This window comes from Anthonomus grandis, chromosome 3 (assembly GCF_022605725.1).
Source record: "Anthonomus grandis grandis chromosome 3, icAntGran1.3, whole genome shotgun sequence".
NCBI lineage: Eukaryota > Metazoa > Arthropoda > Insecta > Coleoptera > Curculionidae > Anthonomus > Anthonomus grandis.
Genome location: NC_065548.1, coordinates 15,002,329 through 15,022,566, shown reverse-complemented (window position 1 = coordinate 15,022,566; position 20,238 = coordinate 15,002,329). Strand labels below are relative to the sequence as shown.

The 20,238-nt window shown below is 30.7% G+C and overlaps 2 protein-coding genes and 1 long non-coding RNA gene across 5 annotated transcripts; 1 reads left to right on the top strand and 2 right to left on the bottom strand.

Moving 5' to 3' along the window:
* Positions 1-16: 16 nt before the first annotated feature.
* On the bottom strand, positions 17-12,710 carry LOC126734351 (xaa-Pro aminopeptidase 3-like). 3 transcript variants are annotated; one of them, XM_050437941.1, is made up of 8 exons: positions 12,543-12,710; positions 12,230-12,465; positions 8,298-8,437; positions 7,825-8,219; positions 7,603-7,767; positions 7,299-7,540; positions 7,102-7,222; positions 17-311 (listed from the first exon to the last, which is right to left on the bottom strand). In XM_050437941.1, the coding sequence occupies exons 1-8, from the start codon at positions 12,583-12,585 to the stop codon at positions 127-129; spliced, it is 1,527 nt and encodes a 508-aa protein (XP_050293898.1). In that variant the 5' UTR covers positions 12,586-12,710; the 3' UTR covers positions 17-126. The 3 variants fall into 3 exon arrangements, with proteins under 3 accessions (XP_050293898.1, XP_050293897.1, XP_050293899.1); XM_050437940.1 differs by having other exon boundaries at positions 12,230-12,484; positions 12,543-12,709; XM_050437942.1 differs by having other exon boundaries at positions 12,230-12,435; positions 12,543-12,709.
* Positions 2,470-3,722, bottom strand: LOC126734358 (uncharacterized). Its single transcript, XR_007660031.1, has 3 exons — positions 3,254-3,722; positions 2,917-3,047; positions 2,470-2,799 (listed from the first exon to the last, which is right to left on the bottom strand). It is a non-coding gene; the product is annotated as an uncharacterized LOC126734358 (long non-coding RNA).
* A 132-nt stretch (positions 12,711-12,842) lies between the features above and the next one.
* LOC126734354 (exosome complex component RRP4) lies at positions 12,843-19,475 on the top strand. The gene is made up of 5 exons (XM_050437945.1): positions 12,843-13,057; positions 15,295-15,532; positions 18,757-18,891; positions 18,949-19,128; positions 19,190-19,475. Exons 1-5 carry the CDS (start codon positions 12,924-12,926, stop codon positions 19,409-19,411), a joined length of 909 nt encoding a protein of 302 aa, XP_050293902.1. The 5' UTR covers positions 12,843-12,923; the 3' UTR covers positions 19,412-19,475.
* Positions 19,476-20,238: the final 763 nt, after the last annotated feature.

Sequence of the window (20,238 nt, the reverse complement as noted above, 5' to 3'; positions counted from 1 at the left end):
GTGGTAAATATGAAAATTTATAAAAATAAACTTTTATTTACAACCAACAGTATAAATAATGAAATAGATAAAAAACAGCCAAAACACAATAAAGTCTTACCCTATGTCTACTTAAAAAAAAAATCACTATACGTTTTTACTACATTGTTCTAGTCCAACACTGGCGATTTGTTCAACTTCGCAAATGTCTTTCGGACATTTTCGGCTTAGGACTACCGGTCCATTTACTGTTATTAGTACGTCATCTTCTATTCTTATTCCAATGCCATGATATTCTTTTGGAAGCCCTGATTTTTCTGTTATATAAATACCTAAAAATAAAATATAGCATTGTAAGATTTCACCGCAGTTTGATCAATTAGATATGGTACAGTTAGGCGTATTTTTTTAATGAGTACATAACGATCTTATTAAGGTGAACTAATAAGTTAATAGAAGTTGTCCATGATTCTCAAAGAGACCTTTGTAATAATTAAAATTAAAGTCTCGGTGTTAAGAAAAGTTAATAAAAAGGAAAAGTTGGAAGAAATTACATTTTTCGCTTTTCGCTACCACAATTACAAGACACATATCAGTTTTAACAACCATATCAGTATCCTTCTTTTTTTTGTTTTAAATATTAACGTAATAATGTCCACAAACTAATAAAATAGTTTATAGAGATATTTCAGTTTCTCCTAATTCTAGCCTTTAGTGTTTCGTACGGGTTTTTACTAAAACTACAAACGGGTTTTGTATATTGCCATATACTCGTACAGGGTGTGCAGAATTGCAGTGTTCAGACTTTAACAGCTTATTCTGTGTTCAAAATAAGCCTTAATTTTCTATACAGTGCGAGTTTGTAACTTGGAATAAATTCGATAATAAACAAATGGGGGCGTATTCGGAAAAATGCTCGGACACGTCAATTGAAATTGTAAGTTGCGCATTTTTTACAATAAAAAGTTATTATACAGGGTGTGCCATGTAGGCGGGGCTAATACCAACTTTCTTATTTTAAATGGGACAATCTATATGTTATTATATTTTTGCATTCTCCGCAAAATTCCAAACATTTTGATGTATCACATGCCATACCTTTATTCGATTATTTTTAAGATACAGGGCGTTAAAGAAAACGTATTTCATAAACTTAAAGAGGGTTCTTTTAAATCTTTTTCTTTAATAAATGTTCAAAATGTTAACCATTTACTACTTGGCAATGCCCTAAACGTACTACAAATTCATTTTGAACGTTTCTTATGCATTCTGGAGAAATGTTTCGACACTCTTTCCTTATTCTAGTTTTCAACTCCTCAATATTTGCCGGCTTGGTCACATAAACTTTGGATTTCAAATATCCCCATAGGAAAAAATCCAGCGGAGTCAAATCGGGCGATCTTGGTGGACATTCAAAAAGTCCCCTCCTGCCAATCCATCTCCCTGGAAAAATAGTATCCAGATAGTTTCGAACAGGTTTTGCAAAATGGGAATAGAAACCCAAATGCCGAAATGTCGAATAGAAACCACATGTTTCTATTCGGCACATCAGCTTCTATTGGATCAGGGAATAGAACAGCTAGATTTGAAATTAGTTCTTCTTACTTAAGTACTTTGCTCCCTTTAAATTTTCTTCCTGCCAAAACATTTACTTTTTCTGGGTGTTGAGTGTGGCCTTGCCTCATCCAACATCGATTTTCTTGTGCCCAGTAACGGCAATTTTGACGATTTACTTCTACGTTCAGCATATATGTCGACTCATCGGAAATGTTTTCTGTAATAAGATTATTATTCTGCATTATTTCCATAAATTGTTTACAAAATTCAATTCTTCTATCTGCATCCTCCTCATTGAGTTCCTGGAGAATTGTTAGTTTATAGGGATGGAATTTTTCTGCTTCAAGAACCCTTACTACTGAAGACTGGCTCACTTCCAATTCGCGCGCTACCTGATACCTAGTGGGAATATTAGAATTTTCTTCAATGGCTAATAACACATTAATTTTGGTGCTTTCATTAAGCGCAGATCGCCGAGAACTTGTTATTGTTCTTACGTGACCATTTTCCCGAAACTGTTTTTTAAACTTGCTTATAGTACTTTGAGATATGGGTAGTATAATATAGTATTAGAAAAGTTTATAAAGAACCGGTGACATCAACAGGCGGCAAAATCCGCGCACCTCGTTATTCTATCGATCGGGTCAGATGACTATGTCGAGGTCTGAAGACAGTGGAGGCGGCACACTTGTTGAAATTATTAATATTTATTTGTACTAGAGTTTAAATAGCCTTAGATTTTTAGGTATAGCTAGCGATATTATAAGTGCATTTGATTTAGTTGAAATATCAACTAAGAATGCATATTTGAATTTAATTGCTCCGAGATTCGTTTAAAAAAATGTAGATAAATTAAAATTACATTTTTTAGCATTGTGATGTGCCCATAAAAAATCTAATAAAAAATAGTTTTACTTACAGGAGGATGCAGTTCGCTAATTATTTTTAAAACAGAACTTCAAATAGGTAGCTGAAAATTATTCTTTATTCGCATTTTTTTTAAGGATTAGGTATTTTAAACGACTTGTGTAAAGAAACAAATTGGTATAAGCTTAAAGTTTTATTTCATTATTTTACATATTATATATTTTTATTTACTATCAGATAGTGTATTACAACCTAAATCAGATTCATCGGATGAAGACCATTCGATCTCTTCATCAGATGAGCCTGTATGCCTGCTGGAACAGGAAGGTATATTTTCTATATCTTCTGACTCTTGGACCACTCTTCTGTAAGTTGACTGGGATACTCGAGTGGCAGCTAACGTACGTTGTTTAAAATAATTATATACTATTATTGTAAGTTATCAACACAATAAAAATTGAAATTTGAAAACAACATCCTACAATAAAATATGAATTTATATTGTTCACTTACCTAACATTTTTCAAAGGAATAGTAATTCCTTGCTCTGCTTCTTTTTTCATAAAAGCTGCCACGTTAGAAATAATCTCTCTCCCTTGGCTGTGAATTATTTGTCCTTGTTTGCCTACTTTCTTAGGTGACATCTAAAAAAAAAATTAGATAGTAAAAAAATTAATATACACATGCACACTCTAGGCTGTACATATATACCTACAAGTTAAATACTTATTATTTTGTCACTTAAAATCAAAGCATATTTTAAATAATATAATTTTTAACAGTAATTAATTTTCATTTATTTTTTTAAATTATTAGACAAAATTGAATAATTTAAATCAATTTTACTTACCTTTTACAATAAAAATCGGATAGTCTAACTAAAAAAACTATAGTCTATTTCACTATTATAATTAAAAAAAAACACACAACAGATTTTAAATGCCTTATAACACGATTAACTCACTTCCCGTACGAGACGACACTGAGTAGGCCTTCAGGCTATTCATAGGCTTTAATTCCCCGGCAGGAATAAAGAAACGAAGTACGGCGGCTGCTTTGTTATTGCGGTTTCTTTAATAAGAAGCGAGAGAAAATATATTGCGGTCGTCTTTTCTCTCTGCCACCGGATTTTCTATCGATTTTGTGTTGAAAAATGGGTTTGCGCATATTGAGCAGCCGGTTCTTTATAAACTTTTCTACCTATAAATCAGGATACTTCTGTCTGAATAAATGCAAAACTTCATTTTGGGTTCTTGTTTTATCTCCGTACCCAATCATCATTAAAATTTCAATCTTGTGCTTTTCAAAATTTATAAAATGTCAAAATTATAAAAATGCCACATTTTTATAGGACATTCATAAAATACATTACGAAAAAATGTTTACTGAAACGCAAATTTTTTGAATTTAAAACATTTTTTAAATAAAAAATCTAAACTTAGTGAATAAAGCTATGGCATGTGATACAAGATGTTTGGAGTTTTGTGCAGAATCTAAAAATATAATAACATATAGGGTGTCCCATTTAAAATAAGAAAGTTGTTATTAGCCCCTCCTACATAGCACACCCTGTATAAAAACTTTGCATTGTAAAAAATGCGCAACTTAAAATCTCAATTGACGTGTCCGAGCGTTTTTCCGAACACGCTTCCATTTATTTATTATCGAATTTATTCAAAGTTACTGTATAAACTCGCACTGTATAAACATATTATATCGAGCAACGCCTCGTTTTCGAAATACACGGTGGTAAAATTTTAAGAAATAAAATGTATTTGTATCATTACTGACTTGAAGTAATAAAGGGCACTTTCTGATTTGAAAGATTTATAATTTTTTTATCAATAGTGTAATATTCTTGAAGAAAAAAATGGTACGCCCCTGCTTTTCCTAAAAATAATAATAATATATTTATTTAGTAAACGTGCTACATATATAACAGAAAATAAAAAATATTAAATTATACATAATACACTTAAATTATTAAACGCTGCGTTCCACCTCATTGGCGAAATATCAATAATCGAGATTTTTCCAGAAATAGTCCTAAATTAATTTCTCAAGAAGTCAGCTCACAAACTAAATGTGAAGCAATTCGAATAACAAAAAAAAAATTACATTATTTTATATAAATATAAGAGTTAGATACAAACAAAGAATTATTTATATACAACAGGTTTTTATAAAAAGTAAATAAAAACGCACAACTATTGTAAATACAAAATGACAAAACTAAGACACTTATTAATAACACTTGAAATTTAAAAGTAGAGGACACAAATTAAATATAAAAAACACAATATTGGCCTAATATTACACATCCAAAATATGTATTCTCAATAAACGTTTAAAATTATTGATATGATGACATATTTCATATTATTAGGTAAACTCTAGCAAACCTTTATAAAGCACATAATTAAGCATTTGAATGGTTACACTTATGGATTAAAATAAAATCAGTACGATTAATACTAGCATTATAATTATGGACATCACCAAATAGCACTAACTTCACAGGGGGTTTTTTTAGAGGAAATAACATTAACTTTTATTACGACGTAGTTCAAATTTCATTTATTGTTACATTCAGGAGTAATTCTCTTAATGTCAAATATTAGTATGCATTATTAAATCTGTCTAAAGTATGACAGGTGAGTTTTTAGTACATTACAGTTTACACAAAGTATTTGCATCAGTCTTTCTAGAGATTTGAAGATGGTGTTATTCAGAAACTTGGAGTATGCTGACATTCATTCAAATAGAAGATTATCTTGCAAACAAGTCTTAATAAACACAAATTTAATGTTCAAGGATTTTGTACTCAAAAAGAATCCAAGAAAGGAAAATAAGAGTAATGAACGACATAAAAATGTAATTGTATATATGTTTGACAATGATAGAACAGTAAGTGTACGAAGGGAAGCCCAAAATTTACAAGGCAACGCAGTTTTGGTTTCTAAAAATACAGTTAATCGCGTTTTGAGAAAAGATCACAGTAAACCAGATGCAGCCAGTTCAAAACTTACAGCCTGGTAATGCTGATAAACGCCGTTTTTGTAACTGCTTTTTGCGCTGTTTATGCACTGATAAAACCACGTTTACCCGAAGTGGCTTAGTAAAATACCATAATATACGGATCTGGAGCCATAAGAATCCACATGTTGCACACACTAAAGCATTTCAACAAGAATTTGCTGTCGTGTAATAAATAAATTTTTTTGTGGGGCCCATATTCTATCACCTAGATGGACAATTGTTTAATGGTTTCTTGCAAAATGACTTATTTAAATAACTAGAAAATTTAAGGGAATATTATCTTAGATATCTGAATTCTGGATTCAAATGGACAGGGGCCCTACGCATTTTTCGCTAAATTGAAAATCGTTAAATAATAATTATCTAGAATACTGGATTAGGGCTAGCGCCTGGCCACCCCTTTCCCCTGATCTCACCCCTGTTGACTTCTTGGTGTGAGGTTATTTAAAAAATGTAGTTTATTCGAGACCAGTTCAAACAAGAGTAGAACTAATTCTAAGGATAGAGCAAGCCTGTGAAACTTTGCAAGCCAATCCGAAAATGTATTGAGGTTAGAGGAGGTCATTTTGGACCATTATTGTAAACTTTACGGTCTGGTCTCTAAGTAAATGAGATCCATTGATTGCCATTCTAGTTTTTCTAAAATTATTTAGCGACTTATTTAATAGAGTAGTTTGTCAAATGTAGTACAATCTTCGAAATGAAATTTATTGTAATTACCATTTTACAATCATACAGAGAAAAGGCAATAAATCCAAGTTACTGAGGATTTTAGAAATAATTTTTCTTTTTAGGAAAAGCAGTGGCGTACTATAGTATTCTTGAAGAGAAGATGTTCTCTTCAAGAATACTATATTAAAAATCCCGTATCGAGACCACTGATAAAAAATTTATTAGCCTTTTAAACTGAAAAATGCCTTTTATTAGACTTTGTCTAGCTAAGGAAAGGTACAGCACGTGTTGTTCGGCTCGGTTGCGCAGTAAATTTGTTTACGCCGCTGCCAAAGCAACGGTATCGATCGCCCCGATTTGCATATAAACAGTGCCGTTGCGTTAATTCTTATATTTGTGTTCTGTGCTCTAAAATTAAAATTAAAAAAGGCGCGCTACTGTCGCTAATCGCGCGTTATTAGGGGACAAAACTTGGCGCAGCTTTGAAACAGATGGTGTACCTTTCCTTAGCTAGACAAACTCTACCGCAAAGATGTGTACAAAATGTCATAAAAATTACTTTAACAGCCTGTATTTTGAAAACGAAGCGTTTCTCGATATATGTTTATATAGAAAATTAAGGATTATTCTAAACACAGAATGTGTCTGTTTGATATTTATTCTTCTCTTAATTTGGCGATCGTGATAATAATTTGCAATAAATTGCGTTACAAATTATAAAAAAAATCCAGACCAATTAACGTAACCAATGTTAACAAGAAAATAAATTAACTGTTATTTAAAAAACTTATGAATAAAAATGTATTACCTTCATTTAAAAATATATAAATTTAACAATTTTTTTCTGATATACTATTTAAAATAGTTAGGTTTATTTAAGCTAGTTGTAATTTAGAATGCTAGAGTATTTTAGGATTTTTATGATGTAATTTTGATATAGCTTTACCAATTACAGAAAATGCGGAAAATTATTTAAAAAAATATTACCTGGCTCAACAGTGACTATCATACCAGGTTCCAACTTGATGTTTCTACTAATAGTTGGTGTATCATGAACATCCATTCCCAAATAATGTGAAACATGATGAGGACACAATTGATAAGCAGCCTTAAATTTGTCAATAATAAAATCACATAAGCCTAAATTAATATAAATTTTGTCGTTTATTTAGACTTTTACTTACCTGCATTAAGTAGTTATTATTTGGCTGTATCCCAATAAGTCCTAATTCCTGTAACCTTTTGCCTAACAACAAGCACATACACTCAAATAAAGCATCCAAACTAGGCCTTTTCGCGCACAAGTCAATCAGTTCTTTTTGTACATCCAAGACTATTTCGTATATTTCCCTTTGTTGGTTAGTAAATCGACCATTTATTGGCCACGTCCTCGTTATATCACTTGAGTATCCATGGTACTCGCAACCTAAAAAAAATATAAGAGACATGACAATAGATAGTATTTGTTGTAAATTTAAGTGTTCCTACCAGCGTCAACAAGTACCATCTCATTATTAAAAACAAGTTGGTTGTTATTTATATAGTGGATAGTAGTAGCTCTAGTACCACCGGCCACTACTGGCGGGTATGCTAGTATCTCTGCGCCTCTAACTCTACATTCATAATCAACTTTGGCAAAAAGCTGATTCTCCCCTAAATTTATTAAATTCATTAGCTACTTATTATCTACTTCAAGCTGATGACATTTACCTATTCCTGGCCTGGAATAAGACATAGTTTCAATAAACGCCTTAGAAGCGATATCACATGATCTTTGCATTAAGGCTACTTCGGCAGTACTTTTGTACAACCTTAATTTATGGATAAAGTTCCTAGGCGAATCAAAAGTCTTGTTGGACGAATCATGCAAATAATCACAAACTATTTTGTGGATATCTTGGTGAGGGGCAGCTTCAAAATCATACCACAGGCTTAAATGAGGCAAGGCTTTCTTGCAAGAGCTTATATATTTTGAAAGGTCAGACATAGGCAGACCCTGATCTACTCCAAAAAATCCAGGAGCATCTTCCGGATGAGTTCTAGGTCCATCCCATAATTCTGCATGATCATCTTTGTCCCTTGTAAATAGGGCCACTCTGTGATTACTGAAAGTACATTAAATTAAAACATAGCAATATTGTCAAGTAATTGTTTTCCGTCAAAAAGTGTAGGGTATTTATTACCTTCCATGGCTTCCAGCTGTGATCACAGCACAAGTATCTGGCTCCTGGCAGCCCGTTAAGTAGAGAAAATCTGTATTTTGGCGAAAAACGTACGGAATTTTGTCGGACATATATTTTTTGGAAGTAGATGGGATAATAATCTGAAATATTTGAAATAACTAATTATACTTAAATATTTATACTGTATCGGAAAACTGATTAGTCAGCAATATCAAAGCTCTATAATTTATTCTTATATTATTGTAGTAGTCAAAGTCAAATAAAGCCTTATTTTCATTACCTAAAAATGTTTTCAATAATTCAAAATAGATAAATAAGAATGAAACAATTGTGCTTATGATTCTATTACTAATATATAAAATAAATATAGATAAAATACAAACATAAAATAGGCTAAACACTAAAAATATCAAATTGGGATTTTCCATAAAAAAAACAAACTATTAAAATGAATAAAAGACATAACAGCCTTAACAGAATCCAGGAAGTTGTTTCCTTCTTTTCTGGAAGTCTGAATGCATGGCTTATTAGTTGCCTTACTTGTGTTAACTAAATTCTTTATATAACCTATTGTTTTTAATATGCTCTTTTTGTTTAATATTCTAATATTCAATTCCATGTATATAATCATATTACCTTCTGTAATTATGGTTTTTTTGTATTGGTGGCTAATAAACGTCTTATTATTATTATTATTATTATTATTATTATTATTATAAATAGAAGGAAGAACGAGTGATGCTATGTTACTCTTGGATAATGAAAGGATAGTTAATGAGATAATAATTTGTCTCTATATCTGTGGACCAATGATTAAATTCAAGTAAAATCTTTTTCATTCAATAGAAGAGTGCTTTCAACCACTTCAGTACTAATATTGAAAGTGAGGACAAGGATAAATTTTGCTAATAAATGTATATTTAATTCCCAATGGGAAAGCCTTGAAGAAATTTATTATTTAATTTCTTTTGACTCTAAATCTATTATCTAAATGAAGGGATTTGTAGAGTATCTGTAAATTTTTAGTAAATTTCGGAAAATGTTGTATTAAGTAATCTATAGAAGATAGGATTTTTCTTTAACTTAATTTTTTGTTGGAAGAAGTTGGTTGAAGTCTTATTCTCTAAATGCTTTATATATTAAATTTTAATGTTATTATTTGTTTCTAAAAATTCCATACACTAGAACATCTAATCTTTTAGTGATCTTAGCCTATTCTTAACTTGAGTCTTTTATTTTATAGAAATAGTTGTGAATTACAATACTAAAATATAAATTGAAAGAAATAGGCACACACCACCATCCAAGTAATGTTCATCCAATGGCGGATTTACTGTAAAGGCAACATAGGCTATGGCCTGGGGCGGCAAAATTCGAGGAAATTTTAAGTCTAGAAAAAGTATATATTTTTTGCATTGCATTGAGAATATTTGCTTTAACTCTCTATTTCCATCTTGTAGGGCTGAAAAATCATATTCTGCGTTAAAACTTGTTTAAAACTATAATAGACCTTCACTGAGGAAAGACAAGCTCAATGCTTTTGCATTGTTGCATCTATAGTAGTCAGATTTTTGTTCCTGTTAATAGATCTTGAAATTATCCGTGATTTTATAGCTGAAAAATCATGACGCAAAAACCTGTGAATATGAGTGTTGTGTCCTTGACTTCACTGTCATAATTTCAATAAAATAAATGAGATTCCAAGCATTGTTTGTTTTGATTAATATTTGTAATCCTCATAAAATATTGAAGAATATTATTGTTTAAGCACTCACACAAAAAAAAAAACAAAATTGCAATTTTTGTTAAAATATGAGCGGCGAATTGCCTAGGGGTGGCAAAAGTTTAAATCTGTGTTAATCATCTGAAATTTTTATAAGATTAAAATGAATATAAACAACAAATCTATGAAGGACTCATTCTTTTTTGTTCTTTTCAAATTTTTTGTTTCGTATGCCTGTTGCAAAGTGGAATGTATTTTAATAACATTGTATTTAGAGCCTTCTCTTCAGATAAGTTGTATTCTCGGTTGTTTTTGACCTTACAAAGCTGGGAAGAATCTGCAATCATTCAAAAATTGTGCTAAAAATTTTCATTATATTGTTTTTAGAAAATCTTCCTTGAATTTTTCCTATTTGCAGCTCTAGGCAGAGAATTTGATGTCAATTAGTAGTATTTAGTTTAACGAGTTGGTGGAATAAGTACTTATAATAGTATAAGATAGTAGATGATAACTAGTACGTAGTAATTTGGAATAGAATAAGTATATTCGGAGTAAAATTCAAACTAAATTGTAGGTATTAATATTTTCGAATGGGCCACCTGAACAACGTTGTGCGAGCGCCAAGTTTTCTAAAATGGCGTTTTGCGCCAACAATGTGCTATGCATCAGTATTTATCAGTTGCATTATTAGGGCTTACTTCGCTGTTGAGTTATGATTTGTCGTGCTTTAAAGAGAGAGAGCCTTGACAAAAATTGCTTAAACAATGTAGTATTCACCAAAACATGGCGAGTGTAAATAGTGTATTGTTCTCTTCAGTAGATGAAAACCACTAAATCATGGAAAAAAAGAAATACTGTTATGTCGCAATAGAAATCTAATACAAGAAAGGTTTTAAGAGATGTGGGGGAACCACATATTTCATTTAGAAAAAAAGCGCTTCCCCAAAAACTCCTGCCTATTGAGTATATAGCCTGTAAATTGTGGGTGTTTTATGGGTTACAGTGTAACAAGGTGGGCTTATAATTTATTTTCTTTTGCACCAGAGAATTTGTAAATGTCAAAAACATAAATAATGTTAAGAGGCGGCTGAAAAACTATAGAGCTCTTCAGAAAATTTCACAGGCTCAATTATAATAACCAAACAAGATTTGTGTTTCCTACAAATCTTGTTTCAATTTTATTTATTTTTTTTTTGTCAAACATGTGTGAAAACTGGGGATGTAGGTAAAAGAAGAAGAGATGAAGCAATTTCTTTTTTTTAATTTAGGAAATATACTGTAAAATACTTTAAACCATTAACAAGAAAAAGTGTACAAGTGTGCCAAAATCTGTATGTGATAATTGTGATATTCTTTAAATCACCCATCTTCTTCAAGTTATGCAAGATCAAATTTCAGAGACCATTGGAAAACAAGCGAGGTTTTCATGATAACAGGCCAAACAAAATCTGGGTGCAGTAAAAAAACCTCATTAAAAACCATATTAACTCCTTTGCAATACAAGAAAACCACTATTCCCAAAATATTAGCCAGAAACTATGTTTGGATCCTAGCCTTAGTGTTCAAAAAATGTGGCAACTTCCATGAACAATATCCTGAAATTAAGTGTGAATTAAGTTTCTATCGAGACATATTCAACACACATATCAAATACCAAATCAGGTTTGGCCCTCCGAGATCTGACTCCTGTGCATATTGTGATAGATTATTTATACAAATGTGTTCATTCACTAATAAAGCTGAGTTAAAACAACTAAAAATTGAAAACCAAATGCATCATATGAGGGCAGATCTTGCTTACAAAACTCTGTCAGGAGATACTAGCTAGTACCAAAGAAACAACAGCACTATGGTTCTTTGTGTCAGTCTTCAACAAGTTTTATTTTATCCTTAACTCAACCACAATAGTCACAATACCATTTTCTACCAAAGGCAACAATCACATTACAATTTCATCATACAGAATCAATCGAGCAACAAGACTACTATGTTCTTCTGAAACAAAAGTATTGGGGATTGCTTGAAATAACATCAACTATTTTAAATTACATTGTTCTGGGGAACATTTAAGAGCAAAAGAAAAGTGATATATAAACCTGCTACTGAAAAAGCACTAAAATTATGTTGGGAATCGATTTGTAAATTTAATATCTGAATTATTACCAAGAGAACATTAGAGAGTAAAAGCAAGTGTGAAATATAAATTTACCATATGATTTTCAGCATGAGAACAATTTTTTTTGGCATGTTTTATAACAGCATCAACCAGCTTTTGTCTTCGGCATTGGTACTCTTGTTTCTTGATTAGTGGGGTAACCTCATCATCGCCTAACAAATGTGGATGACTGTGAGGAGCAGGCTGGCCGAAGGCTTTCTTGATATTCACATCACAAGCTCCTTTTATTTTATTCTGTACTGCTTTCGAACAAAATTTTTTAGTGGAACCTAGAATATAAAAGGGGTCCTTATAAAATATTAGCAATATTGTCCTAGGGGGCAAAGTCTTAGCTTGGAGTACTCACCGGTATTATAAAGGTGTGTAAGGCCATATTTTAAGTTAAACATTTTTACTAAAATTTATGTATAAAATTGAAAATATCACAGTAATTTTGAGTTGGGTCTCCTAAAAATTGGGGTATTTGTTTTATTTTATGTTGACTTTCATTTCACATTTGACAAAACAGATTCTTATGATTTCCAGTTTTGACATATGAAATTGTCATTTCTATTTTTAACCAATAAGACTTTAGGAAAATTATCTTTAAACCAATCAGAAGGGCTCTTAGTATTAAGCTCTTGAAATTCTAACCACTACTGGGTAGGTTAACCTCAATTTCATCAAATGTAAACAAATACACATGGTAAACACAAATTCCCTTTAAATTTCCAGTTTTTGAGTGAAAATGTCCCAAAAAATTCACATTAAAAGTGCATCTGATTCAACTAGGGTTGGACCTTTAGCTGCCACCCAAAAATATCATAGAATATATACACCAGGTGAAGAAGTAATTAAAGCTGCAACATTAAATTTTGTCAGGTAAACACTTAGTTAAACCCTTACATTTACTAACTAGGGACACAAGTACCTGCACTAAAGAACTACGCAAAAGTTGTACTAATTAGGAATTAAAATTTCAATACCAACTCCATTTCAAATTCAAATTTAAAACATCTTTTATTTAAAAAAAAAATTGTGAGCAAATACACACATACAACTGAACAATAAGCATCAAACGAAATAAGTACATCACTATTTACAATAAAAACTTCTGTTATTTAAGCGTAGTATTAGCTTACTCACCTACCATATCACTTAAAATTAAATTATAATAAAATAGAAATAAAATATTGCATTAAAAACAATGATTAAAAAAATAAAATTAAATTGACACAGAACAACAGCTACAACACACAGTTCAAAAAATCTTGAATTGTATATGGCTCTAATTCAATTAAAATTTTCCTAATTTTTCTTTTGTACACATTAAAACTTTGCTCAAATTTTATTGCATCAGGCTTCTTATTGGAAAATATTACACAAAAGTAAGTGGATCCTCTTTCCGTTGCTGTCAGTCTATGCATTGGTACATTCAGGTCTGTATAATATATATTAAATAAAATATATAAATAATATATTAAATATATTAGTTAAATTATCCTTAATATAATATATTAAATGGAATGTCATAAATATATTTCTAAATAAAAAGTCTGTTAATAGCAATATATAAATCAAATTGAAATTGACGGTGAAATTGTAAGTAACACTAAAACAATAGCAAATAGGTAGTTTAAATAAATATTTTACGGAGATAGGTATGACCATTATCAAGGGTAAATTAAAATGAAACCAGAAATTTAATATAGTCATTATAATATTGGAGTTCTTGATTTAATTAATATAAAAGAACACATTATATATCAATTGCTGGTTAATATAAGGCCCTTAGTACTGGTGAATTTCTTCCTGAACTCAAAATATCCAATGCCCAATATATAAATCAGGATCTAAAACAAAACAAAATAACTATATACCAATTTCTGTAATTAGTGTATTTTTAAAAATTGTGGAAACAAAAAAAAGAATAGCATCATTTGTCAAAAAATTTATTGCATATAATTTATATCAATATGGATTCCTTCAAAATAGTAGTTCTCTAATCTACTTAATTACATTTCATCCAATTTAGACAATAGTAAAATCATAACATCAGTTTTTGTAATCATACTATTTTGATAGATAAATAAAAAAAGGGGTTTCAGGGGTGTTGTACTTGCCTTGATTAGGTCATACTTGTTGAATAGAAAGCAATATGTAAATTTAATGGTCATAAAAGTGTAATCTTCACCTATATAATATATCTCAAGGATCTGTTCTAGGGCCACTGCTGTACACACTTTTAGTCTGTGACTAGCAGGGTTAGTTGCCTAATATTTTACATTTGCAGACAACTCTGCCTTTTTGTATTTGCTAGACAATTTGGAGCTTCTGGTTAATTGAATTAATAATGTTTTAACCATGTATACTCAATGGTTGCTTCAAAATAATTAGGATAAAAATCTATCTAATTCGGATGCATACATGGAACATGTAAAAAACAAAATTATATATTTTATGGGAGCATTTTACAGATGTAACCATGTTTTAAGTATATCAGCTAAGTATCAAATATATAATTCTTCCATTTTCTCAGTACTAACTTACTTCATCCCAGTGTGGGAAACCTGTAACAAAACTAATTTCTAAAAAGGTATGTTCTACAAAATAGAGTACTTAAAAATCTTTTTAATCTTGACTACCTTATGCACACTAATGATATTTATAAATTCAAGCCAGTGATTATATTTGCGAGTTAGAGCAGTAAAAATTATAATTTAAGATTATTTATAAGCTTCAAAAGTCCAATCACACTATCATATATTTCAATGACATACACTCATATCACAAGGAATAATAATATTAGGCTAGAACCAATATAGTTTCAAAACATCATATTGATGAAGCTTCACAAATAATTAACAATGTGTATTGAGATTAAAAAAGAAATCTATCACAAATTTATTAGTTTTAGTCAATAATATTTAACTAGCTTTTAATTTAATAACCACACATGTTGTTTTTGGTACAGTTAGAAATCAAACTCTGGGACCAATTATTATGCATTTTTTAGGAGTTTATTTAGTGAAATCTTAAACCTCAGAGTAAACTTCATCAATTGTTATCGTAACGTATTGCTTCAATAAATGTTGTTTCCAAAAAAATCAATCTTTTAGAGGTCATGGAACTTATGAAGAAAATGGGGATCTTAAAGCATCAGTGGCTGGAGTTAAAGAACAAGTTAACAAGCTTATTTCTATTCGTCCATTAAAGAGCAGGTACAATGGTCAAGTTGGAGAGGTTTTAGTAGGCAGAATAATGGAAGTACAGCAGAAGAGGTGGAAGGTTGACACAAACTCAAGGCTAGATTCAGCATTGCTTTTATCTTCTGTTAATTTGCCTGGAGGAGAATTGGTAAGTATTATCCCGGATATTATGTCATTAAGTCAGTTGAATGAAATATCTATATGGACATTTAAAATTATAAGTTTTAGTACTCACCTATGAGAACTTAATATAAATAAGAAATAAGGAAAATTAGTAGCACATTGGGGTCAAAATGCACTTTCGGGTAGCGGCACTACTATTTAATAATTCCAAGTAACAATGCATGCAAAGGAAAAAATCACTGGTACAGCAAACATTTAAAAAGGATGTAGAATTTATCAAAACCCATAACAGATACACACTTTTATATAAACCTTAAACAGCAATTTTTTTTTCACATATGTGGTATCATAAAACATTTCTTAATTAAAGATTTGTTAAAAGTTCTAGCTTAATTTAAAAGTGGAAAGATTTTGGAAACATTTAGAGAAGGATTATATATATCTTACTAATAGAATACCTGCCAAGAATTTATAACTGGACTTAACATTATGACAGTCAAAACTACTAAAATTTAGAACATTAGTACAAGAGTTTATAATAAAAACTCAAATGATGATGATAAAGATTTTATGGAAAACTCTCAAGAATCTTAATATTTTAAACAAAAAGTCCGGTGATACCATTCCCAACAATCTTAATAACCCGAATGAAATAAACAACTTTTTTCTTCAATTTTCTCAACTTGAACCAGCAGATCCGGACTTGATTTTATTATATACTACTAGTACGGCAAAAAACTTTATTGAGCTTTTTTCTTTTAGATTGACGGATGAACAGGAAGTTTACACTGCCTTATCATCAATAAAATCAAATGCCGTTGGTCCGGATGGTCTAAACAGTGAAATGCTAAAATTATGCTGCCCTCAGATTCTAAATATTTTAGTTAATATTTATAACTCGTGTATTCTCGTATCTAAATTTACTCCTGGAAAATTACTAGGGTTTTTCCGTTGCCAAAAACTAAAACCGAGCCCACAAACCTTTCAGAATTAAGACCCATATCCATTTTATCACCCTGCTCGAAAATATTTGAAAAAATCTTAACCGCTAGAATAATAGAACACCTGAATAAACACAATATCCTTCCCTTGAGACAATCGGGATTTAGAAAAGGTTACAGTTGCTGTACAGCATTGTTGGACGTGGTTGATTCAATAATGTCAAATATAGACTCTGGAAACTCATGTGTTTTGATATTGTTAGACTACACAAGAGCGTTTGATAAGGTAAACCACCAGGTTCTGTTCGCTTTGCTATTGCATATTGGATTTTCACAGAGTGCTGTCGATCTAATTAAAAGCTATTTATCTAATAGGGTTCAATATGTAGAAACTGATAAGGGATGTTCGGACAAAGGGTCGCTTCACTGTGGTGTTCCACAGGGCTCCGGGCTATCCCCGTTACTATTCTGCATATACACCTGTTATCTCACACATGCCCTTGAACACTGTATTGATTATAGTTTTGCTGATGACAAACAATTATTATACTCTGTCACACCTAATAGCATAGCACAAACTCAACTTAACATAAATAAAGATTTGAATCAATTAGTTCGAAACTCAGAAAAACACCACTTAAAATTAAACCCTTTAAAAACTAAAATACTTGCTTTTGGAAAACAAAAAATTGACTTAGAAAACCAACTTAAAATTAATTTAAATAACTCAGAGCTTACCTTTGAAAAAAAATCTAGGAATTTGGGGGTAATTTTAGATACAGATTTAAGATTCAGCGAACATGTATCTGCGTGTGTACAGAGGGCGTATGCAAATTTAAAGCTGTTATATCCACATAGGCGTGCACTAAGTCAAAAACTAAAATTAACATTGTCAGATGCTCTTGTGTTAAGTCACTTTAATTATTGTGATGCATTGTATGGTCCATGCCTAACCAAACAGGATAGGGACAGGATACAGCGAGTTCAGAGGTCGTGTTTGCGGTTTGCATTTGGCATAAGGAAGTTTGAGCCAGTAATTCACAAACTCAAAACTTGCAATTGGTTGGATATGGAAAATCGCCGTACATTTCACTCCGCTGTCTTATTCCACAGAATAATATTTAATAAAAGTCCACCATATTTGTACAACAAAATAAAGTTTAGAACAGATGTTCACAACTTAAACCTAAGGTATAGGGGCTTAATATCTCCTCCTTTCCATAAGACTGCCTTGTTTGCAAGATCTTTCTCTTATAATGTTTACCTATTATACAATCATATTCCTCTCGAAATGAAAATACTCACGCCAACAAAATTCAGATATCTATATAAAAATAACTTGCTAACACACCACTAAGTCTTGTTGTTTTTTATTTATCTTTTTTTTTCATACGTGTGTGTGTGTATGTGTTTTGGGTAGGTACAAACGTCTACTATAAGTATAAGAACTAGGAACTATTAGAATGTTTTAGGTAAAAACAGTGTTGTAATTTACTTGTGTTGAAATTATAAAACTACATACTACTTATGATTTGCTATTGTGCTAACATTGAATCTATATATTAATTTAATATTCTTTGTTGTTAGTTACAGTTACAAAATTTTCACGGAGTTTATTCAATATCAGTTTTACTGCCTTAAACTCCATTTTGCAGTAATACATTTATCATGTATGAAGAATGTATACCAATAATGCATTGTAAACTTGTACTATTACTGGCAAATAAATTTATTTATTATTATTATTATTATTATTATTATTATTATTATTATTATTATTATTATTATTATTATTATATAATTAACAATTGTGGTATTACTTCATTATATGTTTGCACTTTGTCTCAATTCTTCTCTCTTATTAATCTTACTTGCATTTTGTTTTAATTGGATAAGCAGAGACATGAAGAACTCAGCATCTACCTTAAGTATACTAACTGATAAATAATATGAGGTAAAAGTAATAAAATATTCATTTCTATACCTACTTAAATTGTTTAATTTTTAAGTTACTTCAGAAACTGAAATATTCATCTTATATATAAACTTTAACTTTTTTTAAAAATTTGCCTGCACTGTTGAATAGCTATGATTCATTTTATTGTAATATATCAAACAAAAGAGAAATATTAGTAAACCAGAAAACCTATTTTATTTCTAAAGAAGGACCGCTGTAGCGAGTTTTGGATACTACTACTTGAACCATATTAAACATATAATTTTTGGCATTAAATCAAAACTTATTTATTCAACTTACTTGCTAATAAAATTAACAATTTAAGAAAAAATTAATTATTAATATTTACAGAGAAGGCGATCAGTGGAGGATCAACACATGATGAGGCAGTATTTGCAAGAGGGTGACTTAATCAGTGCTGAGGTTCAAAGTGTGTTTACAGATGGAACTCTTTCATTACATACTAGAAGCTTAAGATACGGAAAGGTAAATAAGCTGTTATTATGATTTATATAATTATATACTATATATAATATTTCTTAGCTGGGTCAAGGTATTTTAGTCAAAGTATTCCCATCCCTAGTGAAAAAATCAAAAATTCACTTTCACAATTTACCTTTTGGAGTAAGCTTAATCTTAGGAAATAATGGTTATATTTGGATAAGCCCACCTGTTACTGAAAGTGAAGGAAACGAAGGTGGTTTTGTACAAAACTTGGAAGAAGTAAGTTTTTTTTTTGGAAAAAGCTCTAGAAAATATATCTTTAAACTGAAATATATTAAAGGTTATTCCGAAAAATATAAGAGAGGCCATGGCTAGGGTAAGAAATTGTATCTTAGCTTTATCCCAGAGCCATTTGATGTTATTTGATACCAGTATAATATTTGCATATGAAGAGTCCCTTAAATATTCAGTTCATGAGTTATTATTGCCTGAAGCAATGGTGGATATTGCTGTGTTAACCCAACACAGGTTAAGTATGATGGAAGACTACGAATTCCAATAAATCTAAGTGTTTCAATAAATGTAAGATTTAAAGGTTTTTTTTATAAAATAAATTATTTCATACTTGACGTCTTTTATTGCAAAATTCACATTTATTTCATAAGTCTAAAATGAATCAAGTACATTTTAAGGGTATTAACTTTAATAAAAAGTTCCCTAAAAGCTTTTTGCCTGTGAGTCCTTCCTTCTTAATGTAATGAAGCAACAGGACGTGTTTCCAAATTGGTTGAATTATGCAAAATCCTAACTTAAAAACATATGTGAGACCTTTTGCGAAACCACCTCCAACTCTCTTTCTAGTAAGCTTGAAACTCCCAGTTTGCCAATGCTGGATAATGCAGGTCTCCTTAACAATCTACATGAAAAAATGATTTATGAACAAACATTAAGAACATACAACGTGAGTCCAAGATATTAAGTATAGAGGAAAGACTGCAACAGCTTCCTTAATTTGATGGTAAAGCTAAGAAGCCTGTGCCTGTGCAGTATTTTTCACGTGTATTACTACAGATCTCAACCCAGAAAACGTTCAACAAATACATAAATCTTGCTCAACCTGAATCAAGTATGAATTCACTCATAACCAGTAACCAGGTAAGTAGTAACCAGAGTACCCAATCCAATTTGCATTCCAAACTTGGTCAATTTAGCAAACCAGCACAAATGATAAAGTGTTTACGATGGCCAAAGACGACATTGGCATGTGGAATCCTAATACTACCGAGCAACAAATTAGTGACTATGTCAAAAATCAGTTGTGTACAAGGGACGTTCAATGTATTTTGCTGGATAAAAATAATGACAACAGTTCATTCTATTCAAGTTGTG

Excerpts from the sequence above, each read along its gene's own strand:
- LOC126734351 (XM_050437940.1), bottom strand. The coding sequence starts at position 12,569 with ATGGCCTTACACACCTTTATAATACCG. Across the intron at positions 8,438-12,229 it reads CTCATGCTGAAAATCATATG|ATTATTATCCCATCTACTTC; the intron begins GTAAATTTATAT and ends CAAATATTTCAG. Across the intron at positions 8,220-8,297 it reads ACAGCTGGAAGCCATGGAAG|TAATCACAGAGTGGCCCTAT; the intron begins GTAATAAATACC and ends ATGTACTTTCAG.
- LOC126734354 (XM_050437945.1), top strand. The coding sequence starts at position 12,924 with ATGTCCCAAAAAATTCACATTAAAAGTGCATCTGATTCAACTAGGGTT. Across the intron at positions 18,892-18,948 it reads GAAGCTTAAGATACGGAAAG|CTGGGTCAAGGTATTTTAGT; the intron begins GTAAATAAGCTG and ends AATATTTCTTAG. Across the intron at positions 19,129-19,189 it reads TTGTACAAAACTTGGAAGAA|GTTATTCCGAAAAATATAAG; the intron begins GTAAGTTTTTTT and ends AATATATTAAAG.